The sequence below is a fragment of the Cornus florida genome, unplaced genomic scaffold (assembly GCF_030987335.1).
Source record: "Cornus florida cultivar Cherokee Brave unplaced genomic scaffold, ASM3098733v1 CherokeeBrave_3.0.0_Hap2_Chr11, whole genome shotgun sequence".
NCBI lineage: Eukaryota > Viridiplantae > Streptophyta > Magnoliopsida > Cornales > Cornaceae > Cornus > Cornus florida.
In genome coordinates, this window is record NW_026775581.1 from 63253831 (window position 1) to 63271973 (window position 18143).

Sequence of the window (18143 nt, forward strand, 5' to 3'; positions counted from 1 at the left end):
TATTCGATTCACTATAACACATTATTGTACCATTGAGACCCTTTACTCATAATAAAATTAGTTATAACTTTCACGAGAGCTAAGTTGGCTCTCCAAGTGGATTAACTTTCATAGATACATAGTATTTAATTCTTAAAAAGTCAAAAATCTCCTTGAAGTATAAATTAAATTTTGCATATCACCACTCCAAGGAGAAGGTATCAGGCGCACCCAGCCCACACTGGGCTCATCCGAGTAGTACATGTCATACACACACAAACACACACGTGTCGTGTAAAAAATGACTTGAATGAGCTGAACACCGTGCACCCAATATCCATTCCACTCGAGTGTGAGTATACAGCATATAGCCTGTTTGCCCTAACCAAACAATCTGATTATATTCCTATAACTCTCCTGGCTCATGTAATCTAGAATTCTTTCTTCACATCACATCTTGAACCTGCTTCAAACTTGACATGCCCTCAGTAATCAACTTCAATTTGAGCTCACTAAAGTGACTTCACAGGACACACAAACATAATACTTTAGGCACGGCAACTATTAATATCCAGAGACTGAATTAACGTGAGCTATGGATTTAGTGAAGTAAATACTAAAAAAAAATGCCGGCATTCAAATGCGCAGAGACAGAAGAACAAGAAAGCTTCTAAATGTCAAGAGAGTAAGTATTAACGCGCTAAACATAAAATTTCGTGCACTGTATCACATCCCTTCCAAGCTTTCTAAATGCAGCATAGCACTTTACACATTCATGGATCTCCATTAGACAACCACAAGGAAGAGAGAAGGCATGCATCAGAAGGAATCCTGAAAATCCATATCCATCCACTCTGAAGCATTCAAGCACGAGCTAAGAAAAGTACAAAAGAGAGTAAATGAGCAACAACATACATGAGAAACAAACCTAAACGTACAAGTTCCTCTCAAGATGCCGAAGCCTGAGTCAGCGAAGCATCACCAAAGGACGGGAGAAGCCACCCTTTTGCCTTGGCTTGTTCTAAGTAGAAGTTGAATTTCTCTTCTGCATTTGGAATGTCGAGAGCCAGATCATCGAGCCCATCCTGGATCCGGGCAAAGCCTTTGGTCATCTCATTAATAGTGATCAGCCCTTCGCTGAAGCACTCCTGAAGCAGATTCAGCATCCTATCATTCTTCTTCTCCATTGCCATAACCAAAGCCTTCTTTACTACCTCGTGGTTGAAGAATGGCATTCCAATATCACGAATACACTGGCAAGCTTCAGCTACTACACCCCCACTCTCGTATTCCTCGAGGAGCTTCATGATCTTGTCCTTTGCATCCTCTACCGCCCAGCCAGTTCCACCTCCCCAGCACCTCAATATCCTCTCACCGGCATGACGCGCAGCTATGAGTGACCGAGCCATATGCACAGTCTCACTTCCGCTGCAATTTGCTGGCAACTTGCTGCCAATCTCCTCTAAATTCAGTGGAGCCAAAACGTCATCAATCACCGCCCTAGCCAAAAAAAAAGCAAGTTCATTTGAAGCATCCAAAATATCAAGTGCTGTATCTTCTGCAGATTCCAGAAGCATGACAAAACCGTTAACTATATCATCAGTTGAGAAGATCTCAATATGAAGAGCAGATAGCAGAGCAGATGCCATCTCTTTTTCTCTGTTCTTCCTATCCATAGCAAGAGTGATCAACTTCTTCAAGCATATTGGGTTGAACTCAGGTGCCCCAAGATCTTCAAGACTCCGGATAAACTCATGAATGTCATCAGAGAGAAAATATTCATGAATTATTGTCACGATCTCTTCCTTATATCGCCTGACCTTTTTGTCATTTTTGTCTCCTACCTCTCCATCTTCAACTGGGGATTTCAAAAATGACGAATCAAGCCAACCTTCAGAGATTGCCTGGGGGATCAGCGAATAATATAATGTTTTTGCATTTGGAATATCTAAAGCAAGGTCATCAAGGCTCTCAGCTAACCGAGCAAACCCTTTTATCATTTGACTGGAACTTATCAGTCCTTCCTCTGCAGTTTCCTTTAATAGCTTCAGTATGAGTGGTTCTGCTGTTCGGATTTCCATGCCAAGAACTAAAGCCCTCTTCACAACCTCATGATGAAAGAATGAAACTCCCAACTGCCTGATGCATCTACATGCCTCAGAGGTATCCCCGTTCTCCACATATTCCCTTAAGAGATCGGCAATCTTTTTCTTCACTTCCTCTACCGTAATATGGGTGCTCCCACCCCATCGCCGCTCCACAAGTTCTGCATGGTGTGGAGCTGAGAGATAACTTTTCTCTGCAGTTTGAATAGCCTGATATCCCTTCGAGGATTCTGGCAATGCTTTCTTTGCCCTGTTGATAAAAGCTGGGGGTAGGATGTCATCAACCACAGCACGAGCAATGAATAAAGCAATAATGTCAACTGCATCCAGTATGTCCACAGCAAGATCATCAGCAGACTCGAGAAGCATGACAAACCCCCGGCTAATCTGGGCTGAGCTGATAACATCAGCATATAGAGCTGAAAGCAGAACTGAAGCCATTTCCTTCTCTTTGTCATGCCTGTCCATGGCCAGGGAAACAAGCCTCTTAATGAAGTAGGGAAGATATTCACTTGAGCCGAGTTCTCTGAGGTCGGATGCTGCCAATTCCACGTCACCAGTGCTAAAGTATTCCTCTATAAGGGAAACCACAGCTTTCTTGTATTCATCCAAAGGATCACACACAGTTGATCCAATGAGCTGATATGGTTCCTGCTAATATCAAGGATAAGAGGAAAGTAATACAGGTGATGCTAATATTCATGGTTAAAATAACATATAGAAAAAACAATAACCCCGTTCCACTATAAGAGAAAGTTCCTGAAAATTAGCCTCTTGAGAGAGAATAGTCCAGCTAACTAATCAGGATAGGTGACTCATAAGATGGGAACGATTAATTAAATTGAAAGCAGCAACTACCTCGTCACTGTCGTAGTTAGGATCATTTCGGTCAATACGAGATTCACCATCAGTGTCCAGTAGTTTCCCCCAGGTGCCCTTTCCCCCGCCACCATCTGTTAATATTGATCAAGTGTAGCTAATTAATACAAATAGGGAAAAAAAAGAATGCAGCTCAGAAAACTATTAAGATTAAAAAAATCGAATACTTAAATCCGTAACCAAAATGAGGAACAGATACGAGGAAAGCAGGGTTTCCACTCTGCGCCAGAATTCAATCCATACACATAGAAGCGAAAAGGGAATGGAAAACAGGGGAAACAAATTAAAGTAGGCATTCCATCAACACAAATGATTCAAGTAATAGATAACTTTATAAGGTTTATTCCTTCAAGTTCTATACAGGCCAATTTACAAATTATGCAATTAGTTTCAGCACATATCTGCATCAAAATTTGACTTCATGAACATTCTGAACTCATGCATAGAGTACTTGAATAATCCAAAGCCTATAGAATAGAAAGCCGGATGATAGGGCAAACCTGCAAAAATAATATAGATACAAAGAAGAATAATAATCGTCAAAGGACTACCAGTATGACAAAAGGTCATACTGAACAACACATTCTGACCAGAACATATATAAAAAGGAGTGAGCTGTTAAAGCAAATTTCAGTGTTACGACATTTCTTAGCAATAGAACAAATGACTTGTTTGCAACATACATTATAAAACAATTAGGTAACTACCAGTGGTTAGGAAAAGATTTGGTTGAGCTGAGTTGTGTTCGGAACAAGTAACTGACCTGTTTGCAATATACATTGTAAAAAACAACAAAAAGAAGATTGTCACTTATTTATTTTTTTATAAATAAGAAAATATGTCACTTATCAACAACAACAACAACAACAACAACAAAAAAAAAAGTAAAAATATAGTTATATACCATTAATTTTGTGTTGAAGGACTTCAGCAAGAACCAAAATTATATACCATTTATTTTACCAGGTGTCTATGGCCCAATATTAAGACTCACACATAATCTGTATCCATATCAATGGAACACCATTTGAGTGATCATAACAGATCAGCACCAAGGAGCATGTTCAATTTCACCGTTCGTTCATCATATAAGTATCAAGTTCCTTGCTTGCTGGGTGATATGAAACCCATAACAAATCAGAATAACATTCTAATCACTTCCACATTCATTTCTAATAAATCCAATAATGATTCTACAGAAGCATTGAATAAGACGACCTGAACACTCTATGCTTTCACACATGCTATGTAGCTGCCAGCAACTAATAGAATAGAACAAGAACCAGCATCTATATTAGCATTAGACAACTTTGTGTAATGAATAATTTTCCACCTTTGTAGAACAGAATAAGACAAAACCAGCTGAAGGCAAAAAGAGGATTGAAATTGCCATTCCTCACATTCTATAAACACAAACAATTAACAAATATGTGACACACCTTGGCCAATGCAAAAATAGTTACTATTGACTAATAGTTGAGGGCACATCACAAATAAAAGCAAGGTGTCTTGTGTCAGCATGCAAATTATGGACGATTCTATACAAAGTAGGTTTCTAGGATATATGCTCCTGAAAGTTTCTAAAACTTAGCCAGCTATAAGCCATAAAATTCAAACTTGGAAAAAAAAATACAGATGTAACTTACTGTCCGCCTACCTAGCTCACCTATTAGGAAACTAATATTAAATCGCAACCTAATTATAATCTCCATTTCTCATAAAAAATAGTCCCCATGTAGGAGCACAAAAAAAATTACATGTACACAAATGAGAGAAATGTTTATTTAACAGCTTAGGTAACTCCAAGATATGCTTGCATTAAAATTAATTTTAAAAAAATGGTGACAAACTGACTATTACATAAGAGTCATGCGACTAGAGGTAAAGCATGCATGTGTATAGTAAAGGGTGGGTGTGTAGTCACACTTCAGACGCATTTGAATCCCAGAACCACAGCCTGGATTCAATCTCAATCTCAACAAATGTAGGAGGAAGGTCATTCCCTCAATTCTTTCAGAAAGGCTGGAATCAGGACCTCCACTTTCCTTTGACCAACAGGTCCTGAAACCAACCTGTCCTCCCTTTCTCTCTCTCTCTCTCTCTCTCACACGCATCATTATTCTTATATTGACAAAGAAAGTGTCCGTGAGCCATAAAACATATAGAGAGGGCCAAATCAAACTGGAAAGAGAATTATGTGCTGGGCAATTCTTTGAAATAGAAAGGCAAATTTCGATGTCAGATTACGAAAATAACAGAGAGATGGGAGTCCTCTGTTTAAAATGCAGAAAATCAAATATCCCATACGAACAGACAGAAAAGAGAGGTGTACATTTTGCAGCACCATCGCTTTTCTCTTTAATCAATAACAGAAATGAAACCTCCTTATCTGCACTAAAATTATACAAGTAGGTATCTGTACAGACAGTTTTTTATACACCATGTAAACAAGTCATGTGATACACACCTATGACAGGCACAAAGATCACTAAATTCAGCACTACCACATGGCAAATGGCTTACACAAAACTATAACGTTATACGAGAACTAAAAATCATCACATAACACAGGAGAATGTGCTATTTTATGAAGCAAGGATAATTATCTAAGGGAGACATAACATTATTGTACACAATACTCGGTTATGAAGCATAATAGATAGGTTGAAGGAGACAAGAAAGTAAGTGGGAATGCCAAGAAGATGACATGGGTGGCTGGGCTGGTAATTTGTGGCTGTGAAGTGAGAGAAAGTGGATGGTTGAAGGAGACGAGAGAGAAATGAGAGAAAAAAATCAGGTGCTGGAGGAAAAACTTAAATCTTCTCGCTAGTGAAGGAGCTTGCGGTCAGTGCAGGAACTCTTCCCTAGGGCACAAAATGTGTTTAGTGTTTGGAGGGCAAATCATGATTCGAGCTATAGGACCAGAGGGTATTGTTTTTGTTTTTCAATCTCATATTATTTTTTATACCCATAATACATTTTAAAATTGCATTCGAACCCTTTTATTAAAAATGCAAAACTACCTATCGTGTCCCACGTCCTTGTCTAGTCCAAGCCAAATACATATTTATCCAAGCTCCAGGATACTCCGTAGTCATGATGAACACGCATGCGGCTGTGTCCCAAGCATGTTCATGTCGGACACGTGGCCGACACTCCCTAGAGGAGTGTTTGTGCTTTCTAACTCGGATACTCGCAACTACATGACGCGATAATCCCTGAAAGTATCCATAATCTGAAATAAATTTTTTATTTCGAACATGTATCTGCTACTAGTTAGCTACTTTGGTCTAACCAGTATCTAATACTTCTTAGATACTTATGAACATAAGTCAAACAAATGTTCAACATTTAAATGCAACTTCTCTAAATAGAATATCCTAATACAAATGTTAGAAAAGGTATAACAAGGATTAAAAATACTCGAAACATGTTTAGCAGTGTGGTTGGTAGGCTAAAAACACTTTTAATTTGATATTTCATTTTTGATAGTGTTTGGTGAAAAAATAATACTTATGCCCTGTTCGGTAGGAAAGAAAAAAATTGGATGAAAGGGAGAGAACAAGGGATGGATGTGACATCCCTAGGGAAGAGATTATGTATTTCCTTCTTTTTATTCGATTGGATAGAAGAGAAGAGAATAAACTCATAATTTACCATGTTTGTTAAGAGAGAAGGAAAGAGAAAGTTTTAATTGTTTTAAAGATAGTATTGTAATTTAAAACTTGTATAATTTCGGAAAGTATTTAATATTACACTTCTATAATAGTCCACTTGTCTTCCCTCCTTTTTTTCCGCCCATTTTTGGCGGATGAATCTCTACCGAACAAAGAAGTTCGTTCCTTCCTATTTTCTTTCCACACCTCTTCCTTCCTACCGAGCACAGCATTGGTCATTAGAAATTTTGACCTAGAAGTAGATGTATAAGTTTATATATTTAAATGTACCTCCTCGAAATAGAAAAGGCATAACAAAGATTACAAATACTTAGAGCATGTTTAGGATTGTGGTTGGAAGGGCTAAAAGCATTTTTATTTTGAAATTTCATTTTTTATTGTGTTTGGTAAAAAAAAAAAAAACTAGTACTAAAGTGTAGAGATTTTGACCCAGTAGAGCTTTTAGACGAAACTCAAATGTATAGTTTTCTTCAAGTAGAGGTAAAAGTTTATGGAGAGAGTCTTATTTATGTTGAAAATAATATTTATGAAAAGTATTTGACATATTAAGCCACTAAATACTATTTGATCTTCAAGAAACAATACTATAAAAAAAGGCTATAGTTAGAACAAAACCAAACATGCACTTGGAAGGTCTTCAAGGAAAAAAGAGAGATACAACACCCCATCAATTTAACTCTTGAACTTGTTTGTTTTGATTTTCCATACGCTAGTAATAATGTACATGCAGCATGACAAATAATCATCGCTTTAATTTTAGACATAGATACGTTTATTTGATCAATTTATGCATAGATAGATAAAATTGATTTTGCTACAAATCTACAGTAAATTGGCATGTCCTTGCCTCGTCTCTATCTTATTTTTCAAGAATCCATATCCCGCATCCATCTCCATGCTTCATAGGTGCAACTTAAGAGAGTAGAATAAAATACAAATCTATATAGGCATCAAATTAATTGCTACTACAACCAAACAATTGATTTATAATTAGCTAGTCTAAACTCACTGCTGGCTCAAACTACCAAGCGAAACCTATTTATAAGGGTCTATGATTACACATGGAAAATAGTGATTATCAGTCAAAAAATTACAAAATTCAACAAAAGAACATAAGAATACAGAACATAATTAAAAAAAATCCAGATTACACATTGAAACAAAATAAATTGGAATAAATAGAAGCAGAGGCAAATGTAAGGGCATAAATAGGTTACAAAATTCCTTCCGCACAGATAATTCTAGACCTTAAATCGTATGCATCATTGCAACGACTTCAAGAGCCGCAAAAGAAACGTAAATAAAAATAACCAATGAACAGTAATAATAGAATCATAATACGCAAGAACTTGAAGAAAGCACCAACCCTTTTTCACTCTTATAACCTTCCCTGAGTGCGTCCGCCGCACATGCCTCACAGCAATCCCAGCCGTCGGCGCCTTGCCTCCTGCCGGCACTTTAATATGATGTTCGGAGAGTAGAGTCGTCGGGGATTTGGGACTAGGCGATTTCAGAGTCGGGGATTTCGGCGACGACGACAAAATATCTGCATTTATTTTCAACACTTCCCTCTGCTCATCCGTCAGAAACCCCTCTTTGGATGCCATTTACACTAATCCTAAACAAAAAAATTGATAAAAATAAATAATAAAAATTAAAAAACATTAAACCAATTGCGTTTGCATTTTATATTGTCATTACGAACATAAAACTTGAAAATCAAATAAATCAAAAAAATATAGTGAATGTATTGTTGAATTTGCTCAGTTCTTTACCTCTCTGCACTTCGAGTGAAGAGAGTAAAACTTTGAGTGTGATCTAACCTACCACTGAACTTGCACAGATCTTCCTCCAACAAGTTATTCTGTTCTTGGCTCGGATCTCGAGCCAAGACAGGCGAGAGAAGGACGGAACCAATTGAATCGGATCTTCGAACAAAGAAGACGATCGAAGAGAGAGAAACACAGTCGGAGAAACAATAGATCAACGGAAACCTAGAGAGAGAAAGCGCGCTGCGAACGGTGTCTCCCGATTCGAATTTGCTCACATATATGTCTCTCTCTGTATATGCTTGTATCTATCTATATCTATATCGCTCTCCTTTTCTCAATATGGTTTAGAGAGAGAAACTGAGAGGGAGAGAGGGAGCGAATGGAAATGGATGAGAATGAAGTGAGGCTATTTATAGGGAGGCTACGGTTACACATTTCCACGTCACCCTCCCCGATGTGCGTCCACGTGGCTTTGGCGGTAAAGCGTGTTTCAGAGTTGTACCCCGTCATTGGGCTCCATCCGGCTTGGTGACAACGGGTTAGGGTTTTGGTTCTTTGAGTGAAGTTACAAAAATACCCCTATTTTATTTTTTAATAAGGAATGAAAAAGTAGGATAATTTTGATGAAAGGGAAATGTGATCTATTTGAATTTGAACACTACGTTTTTGGATATTTAGCAAGAATGGATTACATTTTGGTTCTTGCACGAAAAGAAAACCTGAATTCCTAACGTGAAAGTATATAGCTCCATTTTTGGTGTTTGAGAAGTCGTACCCTAAAATTAGGGTTTGAATATTATGTATTTGAGAAACTTTCTTTAAATGGTGAAAGTATAGGGTGGTGTTAAATTAAACAAAATTAACATACTTATCATATTTACTTAGAAAAAAATATAAGTTGAGACAACAATTAAAAGAAAAACTGAGAAAAAGATTTATGGTTTGTTAGCAAGGAAAAAATAAAACGAAAAACCATACCAAAAAAAAAAAAAAATTAGAATTGTGTTTCTTGATGTATTTCTTGAAATTTTCAATGGTTTTTTTTTCAAAATATCCCCCTTTTTATTTTTTATTTTTTAAAGTAAGCTCAACCATGAATACAATTTATAAATTGCTCCATTGTAACTTTGATAGATAATTCGAAATGAAATTTAATAGCATATCTCAATGGATAAAGGACGAGTATATTTTCCTTTTTTCCTTCCACTCTCTTTTATTTTTTATTTTTTTTTATAACATAAAAAATTTCTTTGTTGGTTTTATTTTTATCAAAATACAGTATTTGCATTTCTTTTTTTTATTTTATTCATATGGCTTCCCATAAATATAAGCTCTGAATTTTAGAAGGCAAATCTCAAGAACTCTACAATAAAAAGCATAAGCAGTTGCACATGCCTGAGCTTGTTACCAATCATCAATTTTACTTGTGATAAAAGAGTCTCATCACAATGTGATTCCAAGTTTAGATTGTCAAAAGTCAGAAAAAAAAACAGAGATATTGAGTAGGTCGGTTTAACTTAAAAAAACTCATTTTTAATTGAAAACGAAATAAGTAAACTATGAAGTTACGTCGCGCAAGTTATCAATTAAATTCTATAATTTAGGCTTTTGATTTTTACTTTTTGTTGTGGTTTAGGGGCATATTCCTATTTATTTTTGCTAAAGGTTGAGTTGAATCCGGATTGTTTTGTAGTTTTTGGTTCTTTAGTTTAGTCATTCGGAGGTTATCACTAATCTTTCATGATGATTAGAGGTTGTTTTCTAGTAGGCTAAATTTTAGCCTTTATGCTCCACTATAAATAGTTGAAGTGATACTTTTACCATTAGTTTCCAAATTCCATACAAATGGGGCATTTTTTGTTGGCAGGGTTGGTAGAGCTTTTAGCTCTAGTAGATGTGTTTATATTCGAGTTTTTTTTTTTTTTTTTTTAATTTGTTAGGATAAAATAAATAATAATAAATAAATTAAACTAAAATTTTCCATACGAATACATAGATGATATAGATATCAAAGGTTCAAAGAGAAATATTGTTACAAGAGAGAATTGTCCCACATCAAATTTGAATAGGAAAGTGAATGTATATTTTATATGAGTTGGGTATCCCACCTAATAACTTAAGATTTTGGGTCGAATTGCAAAACACCCGTTACAGCCTTCCTAGGTAAACAGGATTGCTCGACCGCAACGAGAGCGTCCGAAATTCGGGTGGAGGAAAAAGTGAATGGGTATTATATGAATTGGGTGTTAAGATCTTAATAACTTAAGTTTTTAGGTTGGATTACGAAACACTCAACCCGTAACAAGTATCCATTAAAATAACCTTGTGATATAACCTCCCCTTCTAGTCTAATTATAGGATCCATTATAATAAATTTTTTTATTTATGTAATAAGATATAATTGGTTAATGACACGAATGACATATTTAGTATTACCGGTGCAAAAAAATCTTTCTCGAGCTTTGGCATAGACAAAATGGGTATAATATACATGTTTTTGCAATCGAAATTAAAGGCAAATTCTAAGCTTAAAACTATACAGCACTGGCCTCAACTCTATTCAACTAATAGGGCCAAACAACATGCCCTCAGTCAAACCATAGTTCGTGGTTCAATTTTACCTTGTTAGGATGGACCGACATCGCCCTCAGTCAAACCATAGTTCGTGGTTCAGTTTCACCTTGTTTGGATAGACCGACATCGCCCTCAGTCAAACCATAGTTCGTGGTTCAATTTCACCTTGTTTGGATGGACCGACATCGAGCATTAGAACCTCAGAACCTGGTTGATTTAACAGTTCGAGTTAGGTTCACTTTCCAAAATAATAATGGGCTCCATAGGTACATTACCAAATTGGACCTTGAGTATAGTGGGTTGTCCTAAACCCTTGTGCTTGAGGACATGTTAATCTGCCCAAGTTGTAACCCAACATGTAAGATAGTCGTCATCATGATTAAAAAATAAGATTGACCACGTAAATTCTCTTCTTGTTATTGTTTTATTTTTTATTTATTTTTATTTACCTTCAAGTCATGTCTTTTATTATATTTAATTTTTTAAAGATTGGTCTTTTTTTTTTTTTTTTTTTTTTTTAACCAGTGCATCTATCGATATAATCTTATACAGTATAGGCTAATCAATTTGACTTGTGTTTTACGAAAAGAATATTTGTTTCAACATCAATATAGAGAAAACCCAAAATAAAATTAAAAAAAATGATATCACATGAAATTCGAAACTTTTAAAAGTCAACAAAGAGATAAGACTTGGGCATCTATAATAAAGATGAGTACAGAAACGATAATGACATACATGCAAGGTTTTCTTTATCCAGTAGAATCTTGTGAGAAACATAATAAAAACTCAAACTATTATATAATAGAATAAAATGACAAAAGAAAACAATAAACAAGCATATCAGGACCATATCACACAAGTAGTGTTGCAAAAATGATAAATATCTTGTTTTTTTAATTCACGGGGTGTCAAAAAAGGGTCCTGCTTCAGAAAGGATAAGCCAACCACATCAGCTAATTACTATAGGTGCAACAGAATGTTATTCTCTTCATGAATGCTCAAAAATATGCCAAAGTCATGCTGACTATGTGCCAGCAGCCGCGGTAATACAGAGGATGCAAGCATTATCCGGAATGATAGGGCGTAAAGCGTCTGTTCGTGGTAAGTGAAATCGGAAATTTACGACAAGACACAAACTTAACAGAGAAGATGTTTTTTATGGTCGGTAAAACTAGTTTCAAGTTACCAATAAAATCCTCGGAAGAGAATGAACTTCTGTTCAATTGGTATCCTAGCTAATTCGCTATTGCACACTACTGCGAGCAATTGTGAGTTCAAAAACCAGACAAAACATGAGGACAGGATCAATGGAACTAGGATTATTCTATTGTCTAACATATGTGTGTAAAGGACGAGCCTCTTTCACCCCAGTTGATGAGTAATACCTTGTTGGTGTTGGCAGCCTCTAGTTTGATGCGTCGGGCTGCAAGAGGAAGGTAGAATATCAAGCAGGTTCATCAACCATTGTGATGTCAAATGAAGTTTCTATTTCTTGCTCGCGATTCCTCCTCAACCTTGGCTTAGTGTTGAAATATCACCTGATTCAAATTTCCATTTGTAAATGAGGATAATAAAGGCATTAGAAGATTCCTTAAAAATGAAATCAATTGAATTACACAATACATCTTCAAATGCCAAGAAAACATCAGAGAAGAGATTATAACTTGAAGACTTAAAAACATATTAGGGTTGTGAAGATTGTTGTAAGATTTAAGTTCTCCAGACACTAGAAGAACAAATTTCATCAAGAGATCAACTAGAGATTCCACATGCTTGCAAAAGAGTGTATCTTGAATGGATTCCACACAAACCATAACGGACGTTCATCGGCAGATGGGGCAGGGTGGTGAAAGTAGTAGTAGTTGAGGTTCCATTGTTCATTCCTCTTTCCATTCTTGTCCAACATGAAGTTCCAAACACACAAGCACTTTCTGAAGTCAGCATCAAGCTGTTAAACTTAGATCAGTCGATGAAGTTACCTGCTGGCTTCAGCAGGTAAGATCTAAAGTTCCTTGAAATGTCTTCGCAATTTGGAGACAGGTAAAACAGATGGCAATGCCCAGAAGAAAGGAACACACTATTCAAAACTGGGATAAAAAAGACAATTACTTAGAAGATGGTAGAAACCCTAATGAAAATCTGCCAGTAAATGATAATTAACATTTGGCTGATCCTGTTCAATTCCGTGTGTTGGAATTACAGTTTTGTGAAGCAGACTTCCGTTGAATTTGCAAGAGGTTTCCCTTAAGGAAGATTGGCGAGTGGGGATTACCATATAGGGAAAAACTATGGATTCAATACAAGGAAGAGTTCCATTGAATTCATCAACTACCTGTGTTCAATGAAAATTTCTTTAGAAAAAGAATTTTCATCAACAATGACAAGAAATGTTCAAACAAGACCCTCCACATACCGCCCTAAACACACACAAGATAATGTAGTTCAGCAACAAAAATTAATTGCTTTCTTAAATGAGACAGCTACTAATAGAAAGGAGCTTGATCCAATCAAGATCACCTATCACATTTTATAACAGCAAGATAAACAGAAACATAGGTTTCAATTACAAATCAGAAAGTTTCCAAGTTGAACTGGATTACTAATACTTTTGACAGTAAAGGAAGCATTTTTGTTACTAAAGATCACATATCTTGCCAGTTCAACAGCGAAGTTTGGCCATTAATATTCAGGAAAATAGTTCTTTTTGAAGCAGAAGCTTGTGCTATCTATCAATTGTTACAAGTGTGCCATCACATGAAAATCGGAGAGTAAAACACTTCATAGGAGCCTGCTACAATTTCTGGTTGTAATAATAAAAAAATAAAAAATTGTGCATATTATGTCTGTACTGTTTTTAAATTAATCCCAATATTAAAGACTCCCCCAGTTAACTTCTCCAACAAATTTGAAAACCAAATAAATAATGTCTCAATTATCAAACATGTCAAAAGTGCTACTGTAATATATACAGTAAATCTGAAATTAAATATATATATATATATTGTTAATTCTGAGTGGAAACTTAAAATAATTGTACTTTCTGACGCTTGAAAGTAGAATTGTACAAGCGTAGAGAATTACTTTTATTCTCTTTTTTCATTTTTCTTTACCATTGAGATTAGAGGAATGTAAATAATTAACGTGGATCAAACTAAATGAACATAAAAATTCCACCTTCTCTGTTTATGATTTTCACTACCACAAGGACTCTTATTATGAGGAGACTCATTTCAGTTTATACTACAACCCAATTATTATCAATTAAACAAATATAGCATACTAGATTAGTTTGTCCTACCCTACGCCCAAGGTATCATCAATTCAACAAATATCTTATACTAGATTCAAAATCAGGAATCAAGTTTGTAATTGTCAACTACACAAATACTAAGCAAAAAGAATCAAGACACATACAGGAACCCATAAACAAAACAAAATCCGAAAAAAAAAAAAAAAAAAGGCCTGAGTGGTTTACAAATTCAAAGAGTGAGAAAAAATGACAACAAAAGGAAATCATTTTTCCTTATTTGGTTACCATGGGGAAAAGATCACAGAAGGAGAAGGGAGAATTTTACATTTCATATTATCATTTCCATTTTGTTTTTGAGATTTTATAATTATTATTATAATTTGTATATCATTTAAGCAGAAGACAAAATATGGAGGAAATCACTTTTCCTCTTCTTTTTCCTTTCCCTTTCCTTCCCCCTCACTAAATTCATAAACAAGACAGCCTAGATAACTGATAAGGGAAGCTTTTCTCTCTTTTTTTGGCGAATCTCTACTATGTGTTGGTATTGAGTAATGGCTTTTAAGATGACACTAGGCAAAATAAATAAATACATTTTTAAGACAGAAAATTTGCCTTTTCCGGTAAACAGGAAAGTTGCTAGAACTCGTAACTTTTATTTCACGATAGGCACAAACTTGGCATAGCCAGCAACCAAGAGAAAATTTTCAATGGAGAAGCCCTAATTCCACGAGGCTGAAAATAAGCTCACACAATACTTCTCGAGTTATCACACACCAGTTCCTATATTTAAATCATCCTTGTTTGTTTGATCTGTAAGCACAAGTCTGTTTTGCTTGACTCAGATAGACAATATCCCAAAAGTAAGACCAACAAACATCCTCATAACAACGTATTAATTAGATGCTTAATGCAGTTTGTCAAATCATCTATGAGAGTAAGATTGTCTTATACAAAATTATAAATATCACATGCCATATACGATGCTTAACCTCTCTCTCAATAACTCAGACAACATTATTCATTTACAGCTTTTTGGTCTTATTTTACCTGTCAAAGAGAGAGGAAAAAAAGAGAGGAGAGAAAACAGGTAGTGCTACTGGCCTTTCCAAAAATAGGATGTGATAGAAACTGCACAAAAGAATCTCTGACGGTAAGATTAAAAATAGAAACGTGGCGGTATAATGTGACACACTGAGATATCTTAAACTGCTAATTGTAATGCATAAGCATCAAACCTCATTCTACCATCTTTCTTCTTTTTCTTTTTCTTTTTCTTCTTTATTCATTTATTAATTTTTTAAGATGGAGTTTCAGGTTAGTCTATTCTGAATAAGTTCCGTAGATTTCTATTTCTAATAGTGTATATATATATATTTGGTTTTAGCAATGCATAGAACAGGGACCATTTCTCTTACTGTAGTAGCAGTCCAGTACAAAATCACTCAGGCCGACTCTATGTGAAAATTAAGCAAGTAAATTTAATTCGGACCACCCTGAGCACAAGACTCCTCTGAATACCAACACAAACAGAAGTTTCAAATGAACAACAACAACAACAACAACAACAATCATAATAATAGAACCAAAGACGTAAGCACTCAGAGCATGTGCATCATGAAATGTGTATCAAGACCCTCATTATTATCCCAACTGCATAAAAGTTTGTGAAAGTCGTAAGACTGATTACATTCTGTCAATGAAAACTGGAGTTAATTAAAAAAGTGGACAATACAAAAGTGTCAAGTCATTACCTCTTGACAAGCAGCTGTGAATGCTGACATGCGAAAAAATTTCCTAGTATGCCATAAGCATTGATTATCATTAGGTTGTGCGCCAAAATAGGTTGAATTCCAATTATTCAATGAGAGAATTTCTAAGTCGTGAAATAATCATCTTTCTTTATTCTGGGACAACTCAAATCCTGTTGAGGTTGGCTACATGAATCTAATTTCACTTCTCCACTCTTTTTAAAGCTTTTACTTCATTTAAACTACACCTACCTGTACTTTCTTTACGTTGAGGATAATACGAAAAAAATTAGGTCAAATTTTTACTGATTGACATTTCAACTAATGAAATATGATTGGCACAAAAACTGGATAGAAACCACACCAATATTCATCTTGTCATCAGCCACTTGCTTGACCATTCATTTACGAGCTGTTTGAAGAAAATGAAATAGTTTGGGAAAATTTTTGTAGGCCATAATGCTGTCAATTGATCATGGCATCTAGTTTATATGCATTAATTGTTGACTAGCAGAATTTCACAACTCTATTTGATAAGAAAGATAGATTTCCAAAAGTTCAACTTAAGTCAACTCAAAGCTTTAATTTTCTGGACAAAAAGATAACAAATTATATAGGCGGAAAATATAAATGAATATAAATGCTACAACATGCAATGAGCTGAAATCTCAAAATTAGATCACATTCAATGCCATGAGAAAAAGAGGTAAAAAAATGGAAAAAGAATATTTGGAAAAAGAAAACTTTGGCAGCCCATGCAGTGTCTTGTCTCATTGTAAACAACATCAAAGCCTTAAAACCAACTAATTGGAGTAGTTAGATGAATTTTCCTTTTCCATTCAGCTAATCAGTTGTTCAAGGAATATACCATTAAGTATATATAAACCATATGTCCCTTTTCACTATCTAAAGCCAAATTCCCTTTAGAATTTTCTCTCGTTGCAAGGCCTTTAACCAAGATCAAACTGCATATAATTTTAGTCTATGAGAATTGAACTACTTAACCCATCAATCTTTTTGAACTGCCTTGCTAGCATTTTTACAACTGTACTACAACAGTTTTGGCACAGTAAATGCCTAATAGAGAGTTCATTTCTCTGTGTCTCTCACAACAAAATCATCTAGGACAACTCCTGAATTGTCGCAACCTCTAGCTTCTCATAATTTCAATTGAATTTCATTCTACTTGATGTCTCTCAAAACCCTAATTTTGGTTATGTTCATTTCCGAAATAATCTTTTGACTACCCAACATTCTGTACCAAGAATCACAGCAGAGTTTATACCCATGTATACAATTTTCCTTTCAACTCGATAGATATTCAATAATCACATAACATTTCAGATTCCAGAAACACTTCAAGTTCAATTGTCCAACTCTTTAATGGGCATTTTTCTTTATATTTCCCCCTTCCTTCTTGATGTGAGAAAAGTAAAAGGTTACCAGTCCAAACGAGTATTGAATGGTTGCCTTTTCTTGTCTTATCTTTTTCCTAAATGAAAATGCTAAAAAGCTTCATTTCTTCCTTACCTTTTGTTGATCATCCTTTTCCTCGTTCTATATTTCTGGAACTTAGATGCAAGATTCAACCAGATTATATTTTGGAACCAGTAATGAATCCGTATTAAAGATTGGTCAACAATATTTAGTGATAAATGCAAACTTAATTTTCACACTTAAACAATTAGTTCTAGCCTATAGGATAAGAATTAATAAATAAATAAAAAGACCATTTCAGCACATTTGCATCTCCAGGCTTCATATTGATAAAATAAAAAAAAATGAAATGAACGAGGAAGTTGTAAAACTAAAATTTATATTAAAAAAAAAAAAAAAAAAAAAAAACATGGAAACAGGATAAGTATCACCTCTACATACTTTAATAATGAAGAATTTTATACCGGGGGATCAGGAAACAAAAAGATTTTTTTAGTATCAATGAGTGGACATAAATCATTACCTGATAGCATCATCACTACAAACAGTTCCACCACCGCAGCCAATTTCATTGCAAGGCATAAAGCATGAAAATCTGTTGTCTAGGTCTTCCATCACTGGAACTTCAGTATGGTTAATTGGTTATGCTTTTACTATTGTAGCTGAAAGCCTGAAACCGTCTTAATATGAGAACCATCTTGAGCAAAACCCAGAAC

The 18143-nt window shown here is 35.2% G+C and overlaps 1 protein-coding gene across 3 annotated transcripts; it reads right to left on the bottom strand.

Annotated features, from left to right (window-relative positions):
* Positions 1–632: 632 nt before the first annotated feature.
* On the bottom strand, positions 633–8787 carry LOC132286777 (MA3 DOMAIN-CONTAINING TRANSLATION REGULATORY FACTOR 1-like). 3 transcript variants are annotated; one of them, XM_059789162.1, is made up of 4 exons: positions 8468–8787; positions 8007–8258; positions 2943–3037; positions 633–2738 (listed from the first exon to the last, which is right to left on the bottom strand). In XM_059789162.1, exons 2-4 carry the CDS (start codon positions 8245–8247, stop codon positions 927–929), a joined length of 2148 nt encoding a protein of 715 aa, XP_059645145.1. In that variant the 5' UTR covers positions 8248–8258; positions 8468–8787; the 3' UTR covers positions 633–926. The 3 variants fall into 3 exon arrangements, with proteins under 3 accessions (XP_059645145.1, XP_059645146.1, XP_059645144.1); XM_059789163.1 differs by having other exon boundaries at positions 633–2735; positions 8416–8787; XM_059789161.1 differs by having other exon boundaries at positions 8416–8787.
* Between the last annotated feature and the right edge of the window lie 9356 nt (positions 8788–18143).

Excerpts from the sequence above, each read along its gene's own strand:
- LOC132286777 (XM_059789162.1), bottom strand. The coding sequence starts at position 8,247 with ATGGCATCCAAAGAGGGGTTTCTGACGGATGAGCAGAGGGAAGTGTTG. Across the intron at positions 3,038-8,006 it reads GGTTATAAGAGTGAAAAAGG|ATGGTGGCGGGGGAAAGGGC; the intron begins GTTGGTGCTTTC and ends CAATATTAACAG. Across the intron at positions 2,739-2,942 it reads CTAACTACGACAGTGACGAG|CAGGAACCATATCAGCTCAT; the intron begins GTAGTTGCTGCT and ends CCTTGATATTAG.